This window comes from Solea senegalensis, linkage group LG18 (genome assembly GCF_019176455.1).
Source record: "Solea senegalensis isolate Sse05_10M linkage group LG18, IFAPA_SoseM_1, whole genome shotgun sequence".
Lineage (NCBI taxonomy): Eukaryota > Metazoa > Chordata > Actinopteri > Pleuronectiformes > Soleidae > Solea > Solea senegalensis.
The window spans coordinates 3,606,783-3,633,098 of NC_058041.1; the positions used below are offsets into that span (position 1 = coordinate 3,606,783).

The 26,316-nt window shown below is 43.5% G+C and overlaps 1 protein-coding gene across 3 annotated transcripts; it reads left to right on the top strand.

The window, feature by feature from the left end:
- The first annotated feature begins 264 nt into the window (after nt 1-264).
- itgb4 (integrin, beta 4) lies at nt 265-26,300 on the top strand. Of its 3 annotated transcripts, none has more exons than XM_044014712.1 (42): nt 265-380; nt 6,694-6,776; nt 7,349-7,431; nt 7,881-7,982; nt 8,095-8,299; nt 9,796-9,892; nt 10,000-10,171; nt 10,595-10,858; nt 10,962-11,051; nt 11,152-11,274; nt 11,364-11,531; nt 11,761-11,837; nt 11,969-12,177; nt 12,287-12,390; nt 12,777-12,872; nt 13,058-13,187; nt 13,300-13,425; nt 13,811-13,929; nt 14,015-14,048; nt 14,137-14,331; nt 14,998-15,101; nt 15,193-15,251; nt 15,370-15,393; nt 15,491-15,639; nt 15,728-15,907; nt 16,080-16,228; nt 16,593-16,800; nt 16,907-17,224; nt 17,302-17,474; nt 17,571-17,751; nt 18,315-18,452; nt 18,547-18,729; nt 18,822-18,950; nt 21,451-21,621; nt 21,707-21,847; nt 22,211-22,345; nt 23,325-23,474; nt 23,560-23,748; nt 23,837-23,992; nt 24,077-24,241; nt 24,728-24,847; nt 24,935-26,300. In XM_044014712.1, the coding sequence occupies exons 2-42, from the start codon at nt 6,701-6,703 to the stop codon at nt 25,063-25,065; spliced, it is 5,823 nt and encodes a 1,940-aa protein (XP_043870647.1). In that variant the 5' UTR covers nt 265-380; nt 6,694-6,700; the 3' UTR covers nt 25,066-26,300. The 3 variants fall into 3 exon arrangements, with proteins under 3 accessions (XP_043870647.1, XP_043870648.1, XP_043870649.1); XM_044014713.1 differs by lacking the exon at nt 265-380 and adding an exon at nt 3,579-3,923 and having other exon boundaries at nt 6,695-6,776; XM_044014714.1 differs by lacking the exons at nt 265-380; nt 22,211-22,345 and adding an exon at nt 3,579-3,923.
- Nucleotides 26,301-26,316: the final 16 nt, after the last annotated feature.

A 26,316-nucleotide genomic window follows, 5' to 3' on the forward strand; every position in this document is an offset into this window, starting at 1 on the left:
CCATGTAACTTGAGAGAAAACCTTAATTAAAAGTTTTTTTTAAAAAAAACACACAGGCTCCTGTTTCAAAGATAAATGTATTTCTTTTCTGTTTCTGTTGTGGTCAGTTTGTCTGCTGCAGATTTATGGGTGAGAGGGATAAAGAGTGAGTGTATGTGTGAGAGAGAGAGAGAGACGCCATTATAAGCAGTGAATGAAGTCAGTGATCCAAAAAGTGCAGTTTTTGTCATGTAAATTGTCGCAGAGTCGGGACACTGCGGGCGGGAGCGGAGCTCACACACACACACACTCGCACAGTCTCGCTGGAACCAGAGGAAGTGAGACTGTTGTGGGTTCTCTGCAGATGAGTCCAGCTTCACTGGGACAACGTCTCATTCACAGTAAGTCAAAGTTCTTTGTCTGCTAAAGGGCTGATTCGTATAATATATCTTTACTTTAACCTCAGTGTGCACAATAAGTTTTTTAAAGTGTTCTAAAAGTGTCTTATCTTAGTGATAAAGTGAATCTTAGCCTCAATAATGTTTTCTGGTGATGTGATTTGCTCTGTTTCCTTCATTAAATCTTTATTTGTACATTCATTGTTCAAGTGTCTATGAGAATCATATTAATGAGTCACAATAGCTTTTATAATCATATTTTTTTTTGTATTATGACGTCATAATGCTGTATATTATGACACTGGACCGAAGTACACTGGACGTGCAGGCGATAATGGCCGTGATATCACAAAGTACTACACTGGGGGTGTCATGTAGTTTGGTCAGGAGGGGTCAGTAATGTGGAAAAAATTTCCAACTTTTAGGGGTAAAAAGCAGTCGGGTGGGTGATATGAGCTAATATTTGTAACATTATTCAGAATTTCAAAATTAAAGTGTTTATTTTGAAAGGGAATGATATACTGGAAGTATAGATCACAATAAAAAACATTTATGATGCAAAGTTTATCGGTAAATAAAAGACATAGCATGCAAAAATAATTATAACTTAATATTGAGTGGTGGGCCATATGAAATCTATTAGGGGGCCACAAGTTTGACACCTCTGTACTACACCATGATGTCATGACATTATACTGTGATGTCATAATGAAGGATAATGGCAGCAAAGCTATTCTATACTTTACTAAAATGTCATACTTTACACTGACATGGGAGTAGCAATGAATACAACATCATAATGTACTATGACGTCATAATGGTATGATGTCTAAATGTGCTCCACTGTGATGCCACAGCACACAATTATCACAACATAAACCATGATTATATATGTTCTTATAATGTAAACTGTCTTTTCCACTTTACCTCCAACAAATCCTCATCTGTATTTACTGAAAACTCAAACTGAGCGTGAAAAGTGTTGTGTTTTTTTCGCTGTGGTGACTCCTCACACAATTGTAAACGCTTCCAGCTCCTCCTCAAACACGTGAAACGCCTGTTTAGACTGGCCTCGCTGTTGCTGCTGAGGTGTCAGACAGCAACAGAGGAGCGGAGAGGTGTTACTGCAGTGTGCACTTTTATTACCCCGCAGTGAAAGTTGCCCTTGTTTTTGCTGGGAGTGTGATTGTGTGCGCTCCAGCTCAGATTGCCCAACATGGCCTTTACTGAGCCGCTCTTCTAACTAAACTCATTGTGTTCATCGTCCGAGTCACAGGATGTAAGAGTGTAATAATCAGGTGCAGCGACAGTGATTTAAAGTGGCTTTTATCACGACCGATGTGTGGTCCACTGTGTTTTAAGAAGCAAAGGCCTACACATAAATCAGGTTGCAGTAACATAGGCGCCATCTGATACTCCCACTATTTCCTCTGAAGTATCACTTTATCAGACTGTATTGAAATAACCTCAAACAGGAATGTAAGACAAGGATATTTATCATACAAACAAACAAAAAAAGATTAAAAGGGGTCACGGTCAGCGTAAAACAAAATGCCTGCTTCCCGTGAACCTGGAACAAAGACGAGTTAAAGTTTATTTATCAAACAAACATACAAAATGGGATTGTCGTGTCACTGTAGTACATATGCCAGGCCTGTAAGTGGTGCTGTAATGCTACACCAAAAACAGAAGAAGACGTTATACACACATTATTGATATAACGTAATTACAGAACCAAAGACAGAATTAACTGAACCAGGAGAAAGAAAGAAAGAAAGAGTTATCATAAAGCAAACACACCAAACAACGGTTTTGACAACTTAGCAACTTTTCAGAGCCCCCGCGACCAAAAGAGACCAGTGACAAATCCAACGACATAAATGTAACAATCACTTATTTGTTCGTTCAAGTAAAAATAGTGTCTGTTAAAATAGGTTTTTGTTTTCTCCTTCCCTTTATTTCACCATTCAGTTTCACCATTAATCTTCAACACTTTTTCCTTCACCCACGTGTCTGAACTCGCTGAGGACAGGACCTGTTCTAGTGATATCAGTGAAGCTTAAGTTACTTTTCATTGACATTAACACTGCCAGACAATCTCCAAACACAAGACAGTGAATGCCAGCGTAACAGAGGGAGACTATGATATCGTCGTTTTCCAAAAGCAGCATATTCGCTGTCTACACGAAAATGCAAGGCTGGCGTTTTGAGATTTTCCCATTTTCAAAAAACAAACATTTCAGGTCTCCCAAAATCTACTGCGCACTACCATTCATAATGAGGGTCTATAGGAAAGATTTTTGTGCCCCAAAGGAACAAGAAATACCGTTGTAAACGAGTGAGAAAATCTTTAAATTACATTTAAACTACAGTTTTCTTCTTCGTGTGAGACAGGTGGGGCAGCGCTCTCGTGCCCTCTATTGACGGGCCGCCACTGTAAATGGCAACAGAAAGTCTGGAGGCCAAGTTGGCCACTAGCGTAGCTTACATTAGCAACATACAACAACTTAACATAATGGACAAAACCGTCCTTGTCTTTGCAGCCATCAAATCCACTATGGTCATTTTGGCCTGTTTTGCTGCAAGGAATAGACTGAAAGTGATATTTAATCCTTTCATTGTTGGCTCGGCTCCACATTGTAGTCCACTGCGGTTTTGTGTGTGTGCTTCTGCAACACAATTAAACGAGGTGAGCACCAGGATTGAGTGTCAGGGACAGTGTTCAGGAATGTCGGCGTCCACGCCAGCGTTTTCACATCCTCCACAGAGCGAGAGGCGAGGGGAGATTAAAAGATGTGTCGCAATCTTAATTTTCATTATCAAATATTTGACATGTAGACAATAGTGCCCACAAAGTGTGAGCACATGATTGTGTAAACACAGGAGTCACAAAGCCCTTTTCCCTTAGCCTGCAGGCACTGTTCTGCTCTGTGGGCCACTCCCAAGAGCTGGGGAGGAGGCTGTGGAAGGGAGGGGCCTTACTCCCCCACACTCAAGCCCACACAGGTGAACTTGCGTTGGGGTGGAATGCAACAAGGAGGGAGGGGTGGGGGGCTTGACACACAGAGGTGTGGAGGGTGGGGAGGAGATTCAGATACAGGAAGGGAGTTAACCCTCTCCCTCACCTGGATAGGGAAGGGAAAGTGTGTGTGTGTGTGTGTGTGTGTGCATGTGCGTGCACAAGAGTCAGCGTAGGGATCAAGTCTCAACACACACACTCATATTCACTCAGTTGCTCTGAGACTCTGTGTCATTCATATCTCTCTCCTTAAAACACACACACACGCTCGACTCTGAAGTCCTAGTGTGAGGAGGCTGGTGGTGCAGGAGGGAAGCAGGAGGAAAAAAGAGACATAAGAAAACACTGGAAGTTTGGCTGTTTTTGAACTTTGATCTTGGACGCGAGGACGTTTTCTTGTCAGCAGGTGGATACAAACTTTCCCCTCAGACTTAAGCAGAAGGAATTAGCGTGTCTTTCTTTTTCTTTTTTCTTTTTGATTTGCTCCTGGACTTTTGGACTTGGCCTGGGTTAGAGCGCAGTGAGAGGTTTGTTAAATTACTAATCTCTTTTTTTATCCAGTCATACATTTCCTCAGGCAGCTTTGTTTGCAATGCCCTTCACCTGAAGAGTCATAAGGAAATGTTCATAAATGCTCATTTGCAACAGGTGAAGTGCTATAACGTGCGCATTATGTAACTTAATAGTTCAGCATGTGGTTGTAGACGTGCATGAAGGACTGGAGTTTGTGCAGATTTGGATTCAGTTGGTTGTGTTTTTTTAATTTGACATGAGTTGCAGTTGTTTTATGAACTTATTGATCCATTATTCATTCATTTACTGTTTGTTTTTAAAGTGGAATAGTGATGTGCAGTGACTTCAATGAGGGACGTGGGCATTATAGCCCAAAAAATGTTACAAAACACTAATTAAAGTGTTGAAATTGGCCAATATTAACTAATGCAAAGCAGCCAAATCAGATCATTATTGAATATCTGACATTTAAGTCAAAGAAACCAGATAATTGTGTTATTTACGGGTAGTAAATCCGAAACAATTTTCAAATCTGAGGTCAAAAATACAATATAAAACAATTATGTGTGTTATATGGGGCTGAAACAATCAAATACTAACTTAATTGCCAACTATTCTATAGGTTATTAATCAGTTTTAGTGCCCAAAATGTGAATGTTTCCTTTTCTCTTTTCCCCTTTCCTCATATTTTTCACCATTTCACATTTGACTCTTTAAAGACCATGAGAGTAAACTGTTCTAGTGTTTAATCACTGTGTTTGCATTGTGCATGAACCTATTGACATGTGCACATGTCACTGTGCATCACTACTTCAAAGCTGTGTTGAACTTGACCCCCCCAGACCTGTAATTACCCCTAACTGATGATGTCATGATAGGGTCAGGTTCACGCCTCGCAGTGGTATGTTCACCTGGCAGTCGTGAAGTTGTCTGAACTCGAGATAAAGTCGTCGTCTTCTTTTTCTCCTGTTTCTTCTTCTTCTCGATGTTTAGACCACTGGAAGCTTGAATGACTCAGATCTATTTTCAGTCTCTCACAGGCTGCAATTTGTGTCTCTCAGTACATTGACGGGCTCATTAACGCCTTCAGTTTCACGTGGGGACAAGCTCAAAATGTGCTCTGTTGTTGGAGAATAAGAGCTGCTCTGTTTTGCTGTATTCCCTTTTTTTGTCTTCTGACCCCTCCTGGTCAGTGATTTATGTGACATCTTATGGCACAATCTCACACACACACACACACACACCTGTAGTGAGCTGGAGCTCACAGTAGAGTGTTATGGTGCCTTTCCCATGTGTTTCCAGCCTGTGTTTTCTGACTTGGACGGGTCACTCTCTCGTCTCGAGGAGAAATTCCTTTGCCGCGCTTGCAAATCATCATTTCTCTGCGTGGCACCGTTTACTGCCCACACAGATTACGACTGAGCCACATACCGTTGTGCCCTTTGTTCACCTCCCACCTCTCCCGCCGTCTATTGGAGACATTATTTCCGTTTGTCAGATTGTCCTCCGTTCAACATTCCAGCATGAAATTATAGGTTGTTTTCTTTTATTTTGAATAGTATAAACAACACGTTGTCATGAATATTTCTAGGCCCCGCCCGGTATTAGTCTCTTCCTGTTGTGATTCCTCTATCTCTCTCTGTGTTGTGTCTCAACTGGCTCTGTATAGTGTCTCTGTGTAAAATGCACTCGTTGAGCTATATAGTCAGGTATAAAGAGCAGCTCATGTGTCATTCTAATCACCTTGAATGGGTTGTTCCACCTAATTTACAAACCATTTAGGAGATAAGTCTTCATTAGGGATGGGATTATATACAATTCTGTGGCACTTTGAGATGTAAAGCACTCACAGTGACTTGGGAAAATGCTGTCAAGCTTTACAATGTACAGTTCCAGTCGTTTATTTTTAAGAACCTCAAGGCGGAGGCAGCATTTCTTAAAAGTTTAGAAAATGTCTTTGTCTTTTTTGATTCCTCTATATAAAGAGATGGAGGAGCGTTCGATAAATCACATCCAACCTTTATTTACACCCCCATTTCTTCTTTAATGTGACAGCATTTTTAAAGCTGCAGTACGTGACAGCTAGTAAGACGAAGCTCCTCCCACTAGATGAACAAGGACATACGCACACACTTTCAAGACAATCTCTCAAATCACTCCTTTTATTCTGACTATTCTATTATTGTCGCACTCATGGAGGCAGAATCTGCGCCAAAGGAACATGTACGTATAGCTGCTTAATAGAACAGCCAATGGGAGGCACCCTCTCTCTGTAAACTGCATCCTGATTGGTCAAAGTCTCCTGGATTCTGTCAATGAATTAATAAATTCTCTCTTAAATCAGTTGATTTACATAACATTGACTTGTTGATGAGTAACAACAAAACTGTTTCACCCAGTCCAGATTTAAATTGGACAAAAGATCACATAACCTTAATTTCACTGGAACAGATGGAAATCTCAGTGATGTCTGTCGAAATATGAAAGCCAAAGCACAGCAGGAACGTAACAAAAAGAGTGAGGAACGGTCCGCCCGTTCGCTTTTCAATCAGTCTCAGTTTACAGCTCCACTTCAAAGTGGAAGGTAAAGGGAGTGTCCTCGTCTCTGTGCCACGGCCAAAAGAAAGTACAGGTGGTTCAAGTTACATGTCGGTCTGTGCGGAGGGAGATCACCGCAGAACAAGAACCTCTAACTGTGTTAAATCTGTGTGTGTTTATATATACACTGTATATACTGTAGACGTGATGTATATGAATGTGAGCATTGTGTTTGTCTGTTGAAAGGAAGGAGATGGGGAGATGGACGTTACATCTCTCGGTGGGACTCGGGCTTCTGGCCGTCCTGTTGACATCCTGTTACGCCGAAGGTGAGGAAGTAAATCGTGTAACACGAGTATGTTCAGTATATATGCTGCTTCTTTATTATTTACCTTTTTTATGTGCACTGCAAGAGCTGGGATTTGAACTGCCAACCTTCTGACTTGAGCCAGAGTCCTATTCAGTTGTTATGTTTGGATTTATCAATATACTGAGATACTTTAAGAATTTCAGACCTCATTTTTGTAGTTTGAGAGATTAATATTCAGTGTTGTTGAGTATTTTGACCACAAATTCTGATTTGAGGCCCTGAGACAAAGAAATTGTTGATGAAGCAGTTTATATCATTAGATATTTAGTATTTGGTGAATGCTGATTACAAAAAAACAAGCAATTTAATTGCAACTACTGTTACAATCAACAATCTACTGTATACTGTGCAATATTTCTGTTTATTCCGGGGTGTTTATCTGACAAAGATCACAGCATTTATTTTTTACTTACCTCCAGCTGCTGTTTTCCCTTGGAACAAATCCGTAGAATGTGTTTTGGTGTTACCACAGGTATTCTTGCTATGTTTCATGGGTTTGATTATCTCTTTGTTGGCTTTTCCCCCTCTCAGAGAACTACTGCTTTGCTGCCAGGACTAAGACCTGCTCCGAGTGCCTGCAGGCTGGGGAGGGCTGTGCCTACTGTCCCGATGAGGTGAGTGCAGAAAACAGAACCAGACCAGAACAGTTGTCTCAATCTTTCGGCCCACTATGTTCCAAGATATTTTTAGCATTTAGTCGACTTCAGTCCAGCTCCCTGTGCATATTTCCATATGCAGTTTGATTCTTGGATGATTGAGAATAATTTAATTCATTCTCAATTAAATGCTTTGAAAGAAAAGTTATGTTTTCTAACTTGTCAGACTCAAAATGGCAACATTGCAGATAAGAATCTGAACTCCTGTATTGAAGCCTCCGGAATCGGTTTGTTCAGGTTTCAGATAAATATTTACAGGATTGACATTATTTTCTGTTGAAGAAGAGCTGAAACTAGCCATTGAGACCGTTCACTAGTCAGGAAATTGCAAGTCAAGTGAGAATTCGGCTCATTTTAGAGTTCAGTATTGGAGCAAAACACATTAATCAAACTTTCTGTTTGCACAGACCTTTAATGGTCCTCGCTGTGACCTGCGCGTCAATATACTCGCCCATGGCTGCATGGCTGGATCTGTGATCACCATTCAAAGCAGTGTGAAGACCATTAAGGTAAGACTCCAATCGTTTCCATCGCTCTGAAGGCCGGAATCTCCCTCAGTCTATGGTCAGATCTTTACTTTTCCTCCTGTGCTTCCTCCCTGTCGCTCCTCTTGCTGCTCAGGCTCAAATGATCAACACAGCGCTTCAGCAGTCTCAGGTGTCACCACAGATGATGGCCATGAGCTTCCTGCCAGGAGAGGAGAAGATGGTGGACGTGGAAGTGTTTGCTCCAACCAAAGGTCCTCTGGATCTCTATATTCTTATGGACTTCTCCAACTCCATGGCTGACGATTTGGACAACTTGAAGAAGATGGGCAACCAGCTTGGTGAGCAGCTTTGAAACGGCATCAGAACTGCAATGAGTTGGTGCAATGAGTTATATGTTATAATATATATGTATATATACAGTATGTATAATGTTGGATTTTATATATATATACATTATATACAGTTGTGTGCAAAGGTGTCCTGATTTATTAGTTTTTAGCATGTTTGTCACCATTAAATGTTTCAGATTTTCAAACAAATTTAAATATTAGACAAAGACAAACCAAGTTAACACAAAATGCAGTGATGATTTTATTTATTATGGGGAAAAAACTATCCAAACCTACATGGCCCCATGTAAAAAAGTAATTGCCCCCCTTGTAAAATCATCAGATCACTGTGGTTAGTCACATTTTTTGGAAAATTTTACTTGCCACACCCAGGTCTGATTACTGCCAGACCTATTGAATCAAGAGACGACTTAAATAGAACCTGTCAGACAAAGTGAAGTCGGCCAAAAGATCCCAAAAAAGGAGGACATCATGCCGCGATCTAAAGCAATTCAGGAACAAATGTGAAACAAAGTAATTGACAAAAGGTTACAAAGACCTTTCTAAAGCTTTGGGACTCCAGTGAACCATGGTAAGGACCATTATTCATAAATGGAGACAGTGGGCAACCTTCCCATGAGTGGCCAGCCGACAAGAATTACCCCAATAGCGCAGCGACGACTCATCTAAGAGGTCACAAAATGCCCCAGAACAACATCTAAAGAACTGCAAGCCTCACTTGCCTCAGTTAAGGTGTTCATAAGAAAGAGACTGGGCATGGCAGAGTTCCAAGACGAAAACCACTGTTGGGCAAAAAGAACATTAAGGCTCGTCTCAATTTTGCCAAAAGAAAAACATCTTGATGATCCCCAAGACTTTTGGGAAAGTACTCTGTGGACTGACGAGACAAAAGTTGAATTTTTTGGAAGGTGTGTGTCCCAATACATCTGGCATGAAAGTAACACCACATTTCAGAAAAAGAACATCATACCAGTAGTTAAATATGGTGGTGGTAGTGTGATGGTGTGGGGCTGTTTTGCTGCTTCAGGACCTGGAAGACTTGCTGTGATAAATGGAACCATGAGTTCTGCTGTCTACCAAAAAATCCTGAAGGAGAATCTGTTCGTGACCTCAGGCTGAAGCCTGGTTCTGCAGCAGGACAATGATCCGAAGCATACCAGCAAGTCCACTTCTGAATGGCTAAAGAAAAACAAAATGACTTTGGAGTGGCCAAGTCAAAATCCTGACCTGAATCCTATTGAGATGCTTTGGCATGACCTTAAAAAGGCGGTTCATGCCTGAAAACCCTCTAATGTGGCTGAATTACAACAATTCTGCAAAGATGAGTGGGCCAAAATTCCTCCACAGCCTTGTGAAAGACTCGTTGCAAGTGTGACAAACATGCTAAAGAATAAGAAATCAGGAAGGGGCAAACACTTTTGCACACAACTGTACACACACACACACACACTGTCTATACTAATGAAACTTGTTTTTATGCATAGCTTCGGTGGTGGGAACGCTGTCTGATAACTTCACCATCGGCTTTGGCAAGTTTGTGGACAAAGTGATTGAGCCGCAGACGGACATGAGACCCGCGAAGTAAGAGAGAGAAAGTGTGACACACGTGAACACGCTGAAGACGGTTGACGCGACCGTACGTGTAAACAAAAACATCAAAATGGTCTCTTTCCTGCTTCACTTCTCAGACTCAAAACACCGTGGCCCAACAGCGATCCTCCATTCTCGTTCCAAAATGTCATCAAGCTGACAGGCAACGTGAAGGAGTTCACCAATAAGCTGCAGAAGGAGAGAATCTCTGGAAACCTGGATGCTCCTGAAGGCGGGTTTGATGCCATATTGCAGGCTGCGGTGTGTGGGGTAAGTAGTTCACTGAGGGTCGGATACACACATAACACGATAATTATGTAAAACTGGGATTGTGGTCAATATCAGACGATACATCACTGAATATTGTATCGGTTCAACCATAATCATCTGTTCCGATCACCTCCTGTGTTATAGTTTATCAGAGGCTTTTATGTGTGTTTCAACAGCGTCTTGAGGGATTCTTTTCAAATTTGGCACAGATACTGACTTGAACTCGAGGATGACCAGATGAATCGTGACCTCACAAAACATTTTCCTTGTGTTCTTGAACTTTGGAGTTTTGTCAGGTCACACATGTTCATCAAAACTGACATGACCAATTGAGCAATCGTAATGGAAAAAGTTGCATCATTTGATTTCTTTGACCTAAATATCCTTATTCTGCCTCCTGTTTTATTCACGTTTGTCCCACAGGAGCAGATCGGTTGGCGGAAGCACAGCACGCACCTCCTGGTTTTCTCCACTGAGTCAGCCTTCCACTACGAGGCTGACGGCGTCAACGTGCTGGCCGGCATCCTCAAACGCAACGACAAGGCCTGCCATCTGGACAAAGAAGGCAAATACACAGAGGATAAAAATCAGGACTACCCTTCCATACCCACACTGGTTGATATTCTGGGCAAACACAACATCATCCCCATCTTTGCTGTCACCAACCACTCTTACACGTACTACCAGGTGAGTTATTCAGGTTTTTTTTTTATCCCTGTTATGCTGCTGAAAAATGAAGCTTTTGTTTCAGTCCCAAACTTATGTCTTTATTTTGTCTTGTTTTGTGTAGAAACTTAAAGAGTATTTCCCCATTGCTGAGGTCGGTCAGCTGCAAGAGGACTCATCCAACATCCTGCAGGTCATGTCGAAAGCCTTCGAGGTAAAACATCGCTTCGCCCCCATCTTTCTTTCCTTCATTTTCTTAGTCAAACGGCTGCAATCAGACGTCTTTTGGCTGATGTCCTCACGTGTGCTTTCAGAGTATCCGTTCTAAGATGAGCATCCGTGCAGTGGACAGACCCAAGGCATTTGAGGCTGAGTTCTTGTCCACCAGTGGAGTAGTTGCAGAGCATAATACTTTTGATTTCAAGCCAGGAGCAATAGTAAGATCTAAAATGACACACAGATGACTCACAAAACTCGAGTCCAAATAATGCTATATTCTACATTTTAATGTTTGTTTGTTCTCCAGGGCAACTTCAGGATGCGTCTCAAAGCCCAGAGGATGATCGACGGGACGCCCGTGTGTCAGACGGGTGTGGATGAAAAACAAGGGATGATGAAAATAAAGCCCACGACTTTTAGCACCGCCCTTAACGTGGACGCCTCGGTTTTGTGTCCAACCTGCGAATGTGAGAAGGTATACGCACACAGACACATGCACGTACACACACACACACACATTTGTCACTAGGTGCTTCTCAAGGTCTAGTTCCTTCCTCATAAAGCAGATGCTTGCTAGTTGTACTGTATATCCTGTAATAGCAACATGTAGCTATGACAGCTTAAGTATTATTCTGTATTTAGCTGAGTATTAATGCCATCTGATACTGGTAATTATACATTTTTTGTTTTTATCTGTCCCTCAGTTTGCATCTATTAAATCACCCAGATGCCATGGCAACGGAGACCTGGTTTGTGGGAAGTGTCGCTGTTATGATGGATGGTGAGACTATCATTGAATTTCATAGTTTGTAAAAGTATCTGAGGCAAAATTGACACCAAATGTGCGTGTGTTGTAATGTTTTTAAAGAACTCTTGTCACAACACTCTTCTTCGTCCATGTGTTTTCTTCAGGCTGAGTACATTCTGTAACTGCTCTGCGGTCAGCTCGGCTCTGGACACCAGCCAATGCCTAGGCCCGGACATGAAGGAGCCCTGCTCAGGCCGCGGAGACTGCCTCGAGTGTGGGACGTGCATGTGCTACAAACCGGAGCAGTTTGAAGGGCCCTACTGTCAGTACGACAAGACCAACTGTCAAAGATTTGGAGGCTTCCTCTGCAACGGTGCGCACATTTGTGATTGTTGAATTGTTGGAGGACACACACACGTAGACACACTCATCACTTGCCACAGGGTTAATGCAGTGAAATCCTTTCCCTTTTCTCCCATCAGAACGCGGCTCTTGCATTATGGGTCGCTGTGCGTGTATAGAAGGCTGGGAGGGAAAAGCCTGCGAGTGTCCCAAGAGCAATGAGACCTGCCTGGATGACAAGGGGGTGAGTGGTGCGATAAGATACAATGCAAAAACGTATTGCTTAGAATATTGCTTAAGAAACCCCTGGTGTCAGAACTTTTAAAGCTTTTCTGTGAAACCTGATGCATAGATTCTTTTTCTCAATAAATAATAGACCAGATATTGTTATTCTACTGCTGGCACACCCCAGGTTTAGTGCTATACGTTACCAGTTATACAGTCAAGACTTTTATAAATCAAATAACTTTGGTTTATGTAATGATTTTCTTCTTTTCTTGTGCTTGTGGTTGTCGTTTGTATGAGATAAGATGCTCCCTGGTGAAATTAGACTGTTACTGGACAAGTGACAAAATAGAAAAAGAATAAAAACAATGTGTCTCACTGTGTCTTTTATTGTGTCACTCTCAGGGTATCTGCAACGACCGAGGTCTGTGTGAATGCGGCCGCTGCAAGTGTCATAACCTTGACATCGACATGAGTGCAACTTGTGAGCCCAACTTTGAGGTGTGTACAAGCAACCGTCTGGGGCCACACGCTGATAGCTGACCTCTTAGAACAAACTTCTAAAAGTCTACAGGAATGATCATTTGGAACATTTTAGATTGGCTATGTTCAGAAAACTGCAGTAACCATCGTTGAAAAAGCCCAAACGAGGCCTAATGTCATTGCCTTGTGTGTTTACTGATTAGGCCCAGCTAGGCACGTGCGAGGCTACGAGAGAATGCGTGCAGTGTCGAGCCTGGAAGACAGGGAAGAAAACTGAGGATGAGTGCGCTAAGTGCCCCTTCAAAATTGTCATGGTGGACAAACTCAAAGACCGTAAGCATGAGTGATCCGCTCCCTCTCTCTCTCTCTTCACCTCCTGTCAGGTGATGAGTTGTGACACCAGAAACAGTGTTGTAGTATTATATTTGTGCCTGTTTGTTTTTAGGGGAGTTGGTGCGTGACTCGTGCAGTTTCCGCGACGAGGACAACGACTGTACGTACTACTACACTGCTGAAAACCCCAAAGATCCGAAGGAAGGAATCTTGGAGCTTCAGGTGCTGGAAAAGAGAGGTGAGCTACAGCATAAAATGATCAGTGGCGTTTATTCAAACACAATCCCTAACATCTTAAACTGTGTCAGCACATTGGGTCCTTGAATTTGAGGGAATTGGTCCTGGAAAGGACCAATTCCATTGTAAGTCGCTTTGGATAAAAGTGTCTGCTAAATGACATGTAATGTAATGTAATAATGGAAAGTCCTTGAATTTGATGTCAACCAATGTGTGGGAACCCTGTATTTTACACCCTAATGACATTAACAGTGTTTGCCTGAAAAATCCTTTCACAGCCTGGATTACAAAACTTTGGGGAACGATTATTGTTGTTGAGTGTTTTTCTTTGCTCAGATTAAATCTGTGTGATTCTCTGCATTTCTGACATGATCCACTTCTCTCAGATTGTCCCCCTGCCAGCCTCCTGTGGTTGCTCCCTCTCCTCCTGTTCCTGTTGTTGCTGCTCGCACTTCTGCTGCTCTGCTGCTGGAAATACTGTGCGTGCTGTAAAACCTGCTGTCAGGTGCGGAAACATTTCTCACCTATGGACATAATAGGAAATAAAGCCACCTTACTGATCTTTATTTTATCTTTTTCTTGTAAAACAGAGCTGCCTTGCCCTGCTGCCCTGCTGTCGTAGAGGTAGGACATTCAACTCAACAGCGTGGCTTCAAATCCTTCGTTTTCCCACGTCATGGTCAATATAACTAACATGATGTGCTCTGTACAGGTCGCATGGTCGGCTTCAAGGAGGATGAGTATTTGCTCCGTCAGTCTCTGCTCACCTCGGACCACCTGGACACACCCATGGTGAGGACCGGCCCACCGAAAGGAACGGATGTGGTTCGCTGGAAGATCACAGATAATGTTCACCGAGGACCAAATCACCCCCAGAATCTGATAAAGCCTAATCCTAAAGAAAGCAGTGAGTCCTGAATTATTACCACCATCAAGGAGGTTTTGTTTGTTTTTCTGGGTTTTTAGCAAAAATACATAAAAATGCAGAAAGTTTTGAAGAAGATCCAATTAAGGGGGTGGATTTAAAAAAAATCAGGCATGCTCAGATTGCCAATATCTAGTTATAATGAGATGTCTCTCCTTTGTCTGTTCTACAACTACTTGATATTTACTTTCTTTGATTCAGGTCATTCTTTCATTCATTCATTCATCTATCACTGTGTCCCCCACATGAGGGTCACTGGGGCCAATCCCAGCTGACATAGGGTGAAAGGCGTGGTATACTTTGGACAGGTCGCGAGTCCAACACAGAGCCACATAGAAACAAACAACCATCCACTCTCAGTCTCACACCCGTGGTCAATTCAGAGTGTCAAATTTACCTGTTCTGACCGGGTTCTCCTGCAAAGGCTGGAGTGCTAACCACTGGAGTCATCATTTCAACATGACAAAAACAAAAAAGTGTAAAAGAGAGTTGGACAATAAACAGTTACACCGAAACGTCACCTCATCTGTTATCTGTTGGGAGGAGCTTAGGACAAAGAGCCTTGATCCCAAAACAAATTGTGCTGATTTTGCTAAAAGGTTTTAAATTATTTACATGTCTTTTTTTTTTTCTTTTTTAAATTTGTAGTCCAGTACCCAGTCTCTCTGCGGCTGAACAGGTTGTTCTCTGAGAACTTGTCTCGCCCGGAATCCAGAGACGCAGAGCAACTCCGCAAGGAAGTGGCTGATAACGTGAGTGGTGTTTTTGATTGTTGTGTTAAATGTACGAATAAAAAAAGACTCTGAGTCACTGAGTGTTGTATTTTGTTTTTCTTCCATCCAGCTCAATGAGGTTTACAAACAGATCCCCGGAGCGCAGAAAGTGCAAAAGACAGCTTTCAGGTACGATGTGTCAAATGTCCAAATGTCATCACTTTTGCACTGCATGTAGATGTTGTCGTTGAGCATCTGTGTACAGTTATCTTAACGAGGAAACATCTGTTTTGGTTGTTTTGGACAGATTGCAGAGAAATGCGGGAAAAAGGTAAAACTCATAAAAAACAAAACAAGTCAGCAAAGAGTTTATTTCCTCCTGAAGAATGAAAGGTGAGACGTGTTCATTTTCTTTGCCCCTCCTTCAGGCAGGACTACACCATCATGGACACCGTCCTGTCTGCTCCTCGCAGCAGTTATCCTGACATTGTCAAACTCACAGAGAAAAACGTCCAGTCCGGACACTTCCAGGACCTCAGAGTGGTGCCTGGCTACTACACAGTGGCCACAGACAGAGGTGAGTGTCTGCTGTTTGTACAGAGTGTGAATAAAGAAATAAAGAATGTTCCTTATTTGTCATTGTCACGTGTGCTTCTCCGCTGCAGAGGCCGCGGGAGCCGTTGAGTTCCAGGAAAATGTAGAGTCCGTGGACGTTCACGTGCCGCTCTTCGTCAAAGACGAAGACGACGACAAGAAGCAGCTGCTGGTGGAGGCCGTGGACGTGCCGCTGGGCATCGCCGAGATCGGAAAACGCCTGGTCAACATCACCATCATCAAAGAGCATGGTGCGAGATCTCGGACTTTAGATGATTTGCATTCCAAAATAACAAATATGATCACAGAAGATCAAGTACCTTCAGATTTCAAACCACCTGTGTTGTGTTTTTATGTGTGAAACTGAGAAATCTTGATTGTCGTGGATCACACCATCTGATTGTTGTCTTTCTCTGTCTCCAGCCACCAGTGTGTTCTCGTTCCTCCAGCCGGCGTACACGTACAGCCGCCAGGATGGAGTGGCCAACATTCCCATCAGCAGAGAGATCATCGAGGACGGACGCACACAGGTCACGTACCGCTCACGCGACCTCACCGCCAAGGACAAAAAGGTGAGCGGATCATCACGATTCACTTTGCTTCTGGGTTTTTTTTCATCTAGATTATATTTTACCTAGTTAACCTGTAATGCTTAGGTTTAATGACAGTATGTAAGTATGTTACTGTGTGTTTTTGTGTGTTAAAGCAAAGGCTAATTACGCACAGAACACAGAAGAACGACATCCTTTCTGGTATGTGAGGGCCACCGTAGTTCCCTGACACACGCGGAGGAGTCCTTTGTTTGTTCCATTGGGCAGTCTTACCATTGTACTTTTAAGCACATGTTGGCATGGTTACGACAACCCTGGCTTGTACTCTGACTCACTGCATGCTAAGGCTGATAATGACAGGTTTTGCTCTTCCTCTGTATTTTAGGACTATATCACTGTGGAAGGAGACTTGACTTATGGTCCTGGTGAGACCCAGAAGTTAGTTCCTGTTCGGCTGCTGGAGCTGAGTGAGAAAGATGGCCTCCTGGAAGACAAACAGGTCAAGCAGTTCGTCATGGACCTCAGTAATCCACGACAGGGTGCCAAACTGGGACGCTATCCCAGGACGACTGTCACTATTGCAGACCAACCAGGTGAGAGGATGCTTCACAACATCGCAACGTCTCAAACTTCATCCCTGTCAAATCGTGTCTTGCTAAGGTTTCTTCTCTTCCTTGGCTGAATTCTTATTTTATCCAGATCCCAGTGTGCTGATGTTCAAAAAGGCCACGCAGAACTTCAGCACCTCTGACCCAAACTACATCATCCCCGTGGTTCGTACTCGAAACCCAGACAGCCCTGCTACGGTGAAATGGCGAACGAGGAAGGCGCAGCGCTTTGACATCTCCGGCCCTCTGAAGTTCGGTCCTGGAGAAACGGAGAAGAACATAGTGATCGACCCCAAAGCCTATCCAGGCCCGATCCATCCCGAGACCTTCCAAGTGGAGCTGTTTGAGCCCAGCGGCAACGCCTCTATTGGAGAGAGGAAGACTACCATCATCAACGTCACAGACGGAGGTGAGATACAGTGAAGGAAAACGAGATGCTGTGTTGATTTTCTGGTTTCATCCTCTGACTTCTTGTCCGTCATGTAGCTCCCAAATCTCCTGAGATTTCCCAGCTTCAGAACAAGGGCTTCGTCGTCCCGAAGACCAGCACACCTGGTGGTCTTCTGCTCGCTCCAGGGAACCCTAAAGCTAGAGCAACTGGACCCAGAAACATCCGTCTCAACTGGGAGCCACCACCTGGTAACCCCTTGGGATATAAGGTAAATCCATTTTTAACTTCTATTAATCTATCTCATTTAAAAGAAGCTGTGTGTAAGTGTTGTTTTTTTTTAATGTTGTGTCTTCATGTGTTGTAGGTTAAGTACTGGATCTATGGTGACCCAGAGAAAGACGCTACGGTCTTGGATGTGAAGACGCCTCAAGCCGAGTTGACGGACCTGTATCCGTACTGTGACTACGAGATGCGAGTGTGCGCCTACAATGCAATGGGAGACGGTTACAACACTGACATGATCCCCTGTCAGACCCTGGAGGATGGTAATTACTGCACAAATGATGCATCTTGTTAAAAGAAATCACAATCTTTTTGTTTGTTTTTGGGGCTGTTGGTAAACCAGCTGGACAACACAGTGTGTCTGTGTAAAAGACTGAATCTGCTGTAGATAATGTGTTTTAGAGTCAGCTGTTACATAAATGTTGTTAGTTGTATGTTATGTCATTGCATTTTTCCAGTTTACATCATAAATAAATCATAATTAAATCAAATATTAAGTTAGAAAATGTCAACCACAGCAATGTTGTTTTTTTGACTCATTTCTGTTGCATTTCAATCCAATGTGTTAATATTAAGTACTATTTTTTGCTTATCTGGGCATATATAGGCAAAGAAAACACCAGATATTTGCTTAATAACCATTTTTAATTTAGTTACAGTTTAGTTATAAAGGCAAACACCAGAACTTAAACCAATATTTTGCTCTTTCAGTTCAGTTACTTAGCTTTTGCATAAGGCAAATACTGGCTATACTATCAGCTTTTTATTCAAAATACTCAGTAAACATTGGTGATATAAAGGAAATTTGCTCTGCTTTGCTCTCCAGCGCCTGGTGAACCTGGGCGTTTAGCCTTCAACGTCATCAGTCCGACTGTCACTCAGGTCAGCTGGGCCGAGCCGGCCGAGACGAACGGCAACATCACAGCCTACGAAGTCATCTACACGCCCATCAGTGACGATATGAGTAAGAAAAAAAAGTGCAAAAAAGTCCCAAACATTAATTGCATTATGACATTTCCATCACGCCCTAAAATTGTATTTCATCCTCTTTTCTTCAGAGCCAGTAGGCACCGCCAAGAAAGTAAAGATCGACAACCCCAAGAAACGAATGCTGTTGATTGAGAACCTGCAGAACGGTCAGACCTACCAGTACAAGGTCCGTGCCAAGAACAACGTGGGCTGGGGCCCCTTCAAAGACGCCACCATCAACCTGGCGTCGCAGCCTACCAGACCACTGTCCAGTAAGTCGGCTGCAAACACATCTCCACGACGCCCACTCTGAGCCCTCATTTACCCCCAAAACAGAGATTCATTTCTCTCTTTGTGTCCCCAGTTCCCATCATTCCTGACATCCCTATAGTGGATGCAGAGGCGGGAGATGAGTACGACAGCTTCCTGATGTACAGTAATGAGGTGCTGAAATCTCCCGGTGGCTCCAAGACACCCAGCGTCTCTGGTGATGGTGGGTACCAAGAACCAAAAACTGCTGCTTCTGACAGCCCGCGGTGTAAACTTAGTGTGTTTTTTTTTTGGCTTGAAATGCAAGTGACTGATTTCCCAGAGTGTAATTCATTGCTGTTATTTCACTCCGACTCCTCACAGTACTCACACTCCATCCTGCTTTTTGAAGCTACGCTTACAGGGACACAAATGATCGTGCTAAAAATATGACCAAGATAATCTAATCCAAATACTAGGTTTATGGCAATCATCATTCATGACTTCCTGGTTTTCTGTGTTCACATGTCTTCCCAAAAACATGGGACAGGAACAGGAGCAAAAAAAACTCTCAGAGACTTTAAAAGAAATCCACATGGTTGGACAGTAAATTAAATGTTTATCAAAAAGAGGAAAAAATAACAACAACAACAACTAAGAAACAGACGCTTAGAGAGCAGGGACAATAAATCGATGCTTCAGTGAGGACAAATATCAGAGGGCGAGCAGCAGCAATAATAGCTTTTATTACAAGACTATTAACTCTGCACATGTCAAAATGGTTTAATCTGGTGCAAGTTTACCTATGTCATCGTCAGATCACTTACTTTGCAGCAGGGGTGGACAGCACCGTGAAATGTAGCCAAGAAAATAACGAGGAGGCCTCATTTCTGCCTTGTCACTTTTTCTTTTTTTGTCAGGCGTGAAAACGCCTGCACAGGCTGACGTTAATATATTTCCTCCAGCTTGTCGATGGCATTTTTCTCGTAGGCTCTGCTCCTTTTTCTTTTTTCTTTTTTTTTATAAATCTCTTCCATCTGGGAGGAATTTCTCTTGCAGGCAACGCCCCAAGCAAGCAGGCAGCAATGAAATGAAAAATCTGCCAGATCAGTGCTGTATAATCACAAACCGCATGGCCTCACCTCAGTAAATCTGCTGTCACACTCCTTGCTCCACGCTGCCATGTTTTTCTTTTGCTGCTCTCCACCAGGACAATCATTCTGGCATTCTGTGATATGAATATACTGTGTGTGTATATTGTGTCATCCGATGTCCCATGAAATGTGTTAAACGGATAGTTCAGGTAGCAGCGACACGAGGAAAAACCACTTCACTAAAAGCTCACCTTATATAGAACAAAACAAAAGTTTGGTCACCACTCACGTTTGTGCACCAAAGTCCATGGAGAAAATCTGCATTTTTTGTTAGCAGGAGCTGCTGGCCGACTGCTGCTTCATTTGTTAAGTTTATTTAACAAATATAAATCTGAGTAAGAGATGTCAAACACAGAGGTCACAAATTAAACATTTAAACTGGATGATTAAGACAGCAGTGAATCAACAACGTCTGTGTGCTGTGAAGTAAAAAACACAGGATTTTCTCTATGGACTTTGGTGCAGGAAGAGTAAGTGACACAACACTGGTGTAGGTTTCTTTCGGTGAGCTGTTTTTTTTAAGCGGTTTTCCCACCACACCTGAACTACCCCTTTAATGTAGAGTTAGAAGGCGCGGGAAAAGAATTCACACTCCTTGCTTCTACCCTATGACCTATAAATACAAGGCTGGAATTATGTCAAGTTGGTGGGGTCCAACCTAGATCTCCGTAAGGTGTCGTGGAAAAGGCCGGTGGACGTCATCGCCAGTCGTCTCAGCACAGACACAGAGACGAGTACAGACGAGGCCCCCTACCACAGCTACGCCCAAACACACCAGCCAGGTGAAGACCACTCCATCAGACCCACAGACAGACAGATAGACAGGCAGCCAGCATGCCAGCTATTATGCACGGCCAATGGTTTTCCCAGCAAATCTGCCTTTTGTCATTGACCCGCTCAGATATTTGTGTAGTCATTCCATGTGAGGCTTGCGTTCTTGTCCCCTTGCCCATGAGCTGGCACCTATCCCATCTCTCCTCCAGCCGCCGCCCAGAGAGGAGCACTGGCATCAACTGCCCCACGTCCAGTTGATGATCATGGGAGGGCAGGTGTCTGCGGCTGTAGAGAAATAAAGGCTTTGTTTGTGGTTTATGGTTTGTTTCCATCGTCCGAGTTAAAAGAGACATGCTCAGATTTCGCAGGTTCTCTCCACACGAGTTCTTTGACCAGTGGAGGAGGATTTTTCAGCAACAGCAACAGCAGTTTAGACATTTTGGAATAACACTGCAGAAAAGTCAAAGGAAAGCTGCAGTTAGATCTACGTTAAAATACACTAAAAACCTCCACAACTGAATTAGTTCCCATAAAATCTTAAAAAGAAACCTTTATATAAGTTCTAAATAAGATGGAGAAGCTGACACTCATTGCCTGTAGATGGTGTACACTTGCTAACTGCTGTTGCTGTAACCTGTAGGTGGCACCAGTAGGACTGGAGCTGCAGGTCAAAGGTGAAGTGCTGGTGCTTCCTCTCTAAAGGCCTCTTTTGGCCTGGTTTTGGGTTGCTTCATATCAGACTTATCGGTGTCAGGAAACCTCTTCCAGGTGTCAGGTCGGTTGACTCTTGTGGCTCCCGCTTTGCTTTATTCACAGATTTCATGATGAACGGGAAGTGGGAGCAGAACTTCCTTTTCCCTGGTGGATCGGCGACGCGCAACCTGTCCGCGTCCTCCTCTCCCATGTCCACCCTGAGCTCCAACTACAGAGGAGCCGGCGGCAGCTCCTTCACCACAGAAACGACCACCACCTACTTGCCCGGACCAGGTAAGAAGAACTCCCAAGAGCAGTGAGAAACAATATGAGCCAGAATACCTACATGTCAGGTCTTTATGTTGTTTATCTCTTGTAGGCGGCACTCGCATGATTGGAGGTGGAGTACAAACAACGGACGTGATCATGAGAAAGCGCTCGGAGAACCGGGGTTACGCCGACGAAAACATCCGCGACTCCATCGTCATGGGAGATTTGCAGAGCAAGTTCCCAGATCTGGGTATGATGTGGTGTTTTATTCCCAAATTCAGCGTAAAAAAAAAAGAAAAATAGAATTAGAGCCTGTGTCTCTGGTCAATGAAAAGCTTTTACTTTGAAGAGCAGAGTTTTAGATGCATGAGGCCGACAGCTTGGACATCTATAGCAGGGTTGGGGCTGATGGCTGCACAGCAAGCTTATCCATACAGACTTTGCAGAAGCTATCCTGACTATCGCTGTTTTCTCCCTCTTCCTGTTTTGTTTTGGACCTTCCCCCCCTCCTACTCCACTGCCACTTCCATCCTTCTCTTTGCTCGTCATCCTGTCCTCCTCCTCCTCCTCCTCCTCCTCCTTGTTTTCCTCTCGTTGCTCAATGCGCCATCAGGTGGGTTCGGCTACTCTGGGATGCAGAGCAACTCTCAGAGCCAATTCAGCTACAGCCTGTCTCAGGGTTCCAGGGCCAGGACCCCGTCTTCAGATGTCCACGAAGCCTTATATAATCTGGACAGGGTGCTTCATGGTAAGTCTACTGCATACGAGCATGAAGGCACTGGGTGTGTCTGCTGGGTGTGATGTCATCTTCATTCCTGCTTTTCTGACACTCAACTTGTTAAGACTGTAAATAAAGAGGGACCATGTGAATCCACTTTCCATTCGAGTTTCTGCCTCCGTTGAGGACGTGACTTATCCAGGCAGCAATTCACCAGGGGTCATTGACATGTTTTGGTCTCACTTTTTGGCAAGCTGTCATGTCGGCCTATCCTAACATAGAGCCTCTGCTATCAGCCACGTCAAATCACACGTTTTACCTCTCTTTTTCTAAAGCGTTTTACGATGTTATGCAATTATTTTGTACTTTCCACATACACTTTATGTATGCTCTCAAGTATTTTGTGAAACAGTAACGTGACATTTATACTATATCTGAACTTCACCTACAATATATAGACCAAAACAAAGACCTCAAAGGCACTTATTTTGGTTTTCTGGCTCGCGCAGTTTATCAGAAAACTGCTGACAAACCTCCTCCCATCACCAAACAGTAGCCAGAGCAAAGGAGGGGATAACGTGGAGCATTTGGCAGCTAAAGATCATGGTGGAGACCAAAGCAGAGGTAAAGGGAGAATGGAAGTTGCGATCCAAGACTGCATGTACCTTCATGTCGTCAGTGCAACATATTCACTTTCTAAGGAGATAAGATATCAGGCTTTGTGTTCATAGAATGTCTGTAGTTTCTCATAGTTCTCCAAAAAGTCACTGAATCAGTGGTAACTGGACTTCTTGAAGACGTTAAACCTCTAAAAAATCCTTTGGGATGAGAGGAGAAGCATCTTCAAGAAATCTTAATGGCTTTTGGAGAGTTCACAATAGGTTACTGCAGGTAAGTAGAAAGGCTGTCAAAACATCTTCAAATCAACTACAAAGATATTTCCAGTCCGTGCCTTTTCTAGGAAAAAGAAATGGTAAAATCATAGTTTTCTCTCTCCGTCACACATCAGATGCCCGACTCTCTCCCGGTGTCCCCGACACCCCCAGCAGACTGGTCTTCTCTGCTCTGGGTCCCACTGCACTCAAAGTCAGCTGGCAGGAGCCGCACTGTGAGAAAGACATCCTTGGCTACTGTGTCCTCTATCAGCTGCTCAACGGAGGTAAATGAATTCAGCAATACGAGGATCCACGTGGCTGACTCTCAGTACGGAGGCATCGCAACTCTCTCGTGTCCTCTCTTTGTAGGTGACATGAAGCGCATCAATATAACCAACCCGGCGGAGAACTCTGTGATCATCCAGGACCTGCTGCCCAACCACTCCTATCTATTTAAGGTGAAGGCTCAGAGCCAGGAGGGCTGGGGTCCAGAGAGAGAGGGAGTCATCACCATTGAGTCTGCCGTCGACCCCAAGAGTCCCCTCAGTCCGATGCCAGGTACTGAAGCCATTAATCATTTTTGGTTTAACTGACAAAGAGTGAACATGTCTTCATGCAGCTGTTCTTGTCTTCTTTCACACTAAAGGTTCACCGTTTACTCTGAGCACACCCAGCGCTCCAGGCCCCCTGGTCTTCACCGCTTTAAGCCCCGACTCGCTGCAGCTCAGCTGGGAGAAGCCGCGCAAACCCAACGGAGACATCCTAGGCTATGTGGTCACCTGCGAGCAGCTGCACGGTGGAGGTAAGAACGTCACACTTTATCATACTCTCCTTTCCTTCTTGGTTTTACTCCAGTGTGTTTTTCTGACGTCTTCCTTTTCTCCAGGCGACGTGCGTTCCTTCCAGGTGAGCGGCAACAGCGCCGAGACCAGCCTCACCGTCCCCAACCTGACGGAGAACGTGCCCTACAAGTTCAAAGTTCAGGCTCGCACCACGCAGGGCTTCGGCCCAGAGAGGGAGGGCATCATCACCATCGAGTCTCAGGATGGAGGTAAAATTAAGCTTACCAACAAATCAGAATAAAAACTCCAGCTACTGGCAACGAGGCAAGATTACAGGAAATCATGATACATTCCATTTTCTTGAGCAGATACTAGAGCAAAGATTGTCTTGTGTTGAATATAGTCCATTTTTGTCATCAATGGTTCATCTTCTGGGTACTATGAATCCAGCTAATTTAAGGGAAATTGGACCTAACGATATAAAAACCTTGTTTCAGAGGTCAAGTTAACATGAAAACACCCTCAAGATTTAACGTTTTAAAAGTTTAATTATATTTTACTGGTCAGTAGATCTACATGGGTTCATCCTCTGTGGACCATGAGCATCAATACCAGCAATATAGCAATTTGACATGATCCTTTTCCTCTGTTGCCATGTTACTGCAGCCTTTCTATCCCATTATCACTATTCCTCACATTCTACTGCATACAGTATACGCTACATGTTCATGTCTGTCCTTCACCGCCCCCTGCAGGTGCCTTGTCTCAGTACAACAACCAATCCATGACCAGAAGAGAAGTTTTCCACATGCCAACAGACATCAGCACGCGGACCAACATCTCCCACACCATGCTCAACGACCCTTTCTACTCAGGTGACCCACGAAAGTGTTTCAGTCTCCCTCGCGTTGTCCTGTGATGAATGAAGACATTAACACACGCGTGTTCCTCGTCTCTTACAGAGGGGATGATGATGACCACGCAGCACACGGAGACCAGCGGCATGGTGACACGCCAAATCACCAAGGAAGTGGTTCAGAGGGAGGTGCTCGGAGGAACCACCGTCACGAAGAAGATGTTTTACGAGTCATAAGATGCAGTAATTCCATCACCCGAACAAACGTCCACGGTGTCGTGATGAAGAGATTCTCTCTCTCTCACACACACTCACACACACACACACACAGTCAGTGTTTATTATTTTTATACGCGTGGGCGTGTGTGAGAGTCCGCCACTGAAACAAAAATACATCATGCGACACTGTAAATAAGACGAGAGGAGGTTGTTTTTCCCACGTCTGTTACAAACTGGCGTCCACAGACGTGACATCAAGTTTTTCTCTTTCCCGTTTTTTTTAATTTTGCGTTAGACTTCAGTCCCTCTGTTGGTTTAGATCTGGTAACACACACACACACACACACACACTGGGGCTTTGAATCGGCCAGCACAGGTCAGTAGTCTGACTGTGGCTCAATAATCCAAAGTGACCTTTCTCTCGTGCTTTGTCTGAGTGATGCGTTTTGATTATTTCGGGTTAAACTCAACCCAAATTTCAGGCCGTGTTCTGTCAGAGAGACTTTCTGCCGTCGCTTTGTTTTAGTTTTCTAAAGCGAGTTAAACGCTGTTTTCATCCACACGGTCCCGTCCTGAGCAACACAGAGCAGTGAGGTGACGTATTTGTTCATATTTGTTTATATTAAGTGTGATTAAGCTTTCTCCAAGTGTATTTAATTCTCTTTTTTATATATAAAATTTAAACCAAATATAGAGATATATTCCTGCAAACACACTTTTGTTGGGGGGGGCTCGACTATGATCTGAAAGCTCTAAAATGGAAGATGGTTTGTACTCAACACCGCTTCAAGCTGATGTGTCCTTTTTGCGCTGCATGGCCTTCGTATTTTACATTTCTGGGTAGATTTAACACTTCAACAAGATCTCAATGTTTTACAGGAATGGTGTGTGGACAGACAGAAAGATTGTGTTTGTATTAAATGCATGACCTACTGTGTTCTGGGCTTATAGTTTGTGTTGAAAATGCTTTTTGTAAGTGAAACGTGTCGAGAGGATTTTCTTTTTTTCAAGGAAATAAAGTTACAGATGGATCAACTTTTTCACCAAAACCAGAAAATATTTTCAAACTTAAAAGCACCAGTGTGTTGGATCTAGTGGCATCTAGGGCTCAATGTAAGGAGATCAAAACACAAAGGATCAATTTCTGTAATAGATGCCTCTAAATTCAACTCACTGGATCACTTACTGGTTTGTCTTTTATGTTCTGTTGCACTTAAAAGACCTGAAATTAAACCATTTCTGTCAAATACAAATTCAAATGTCAAATTG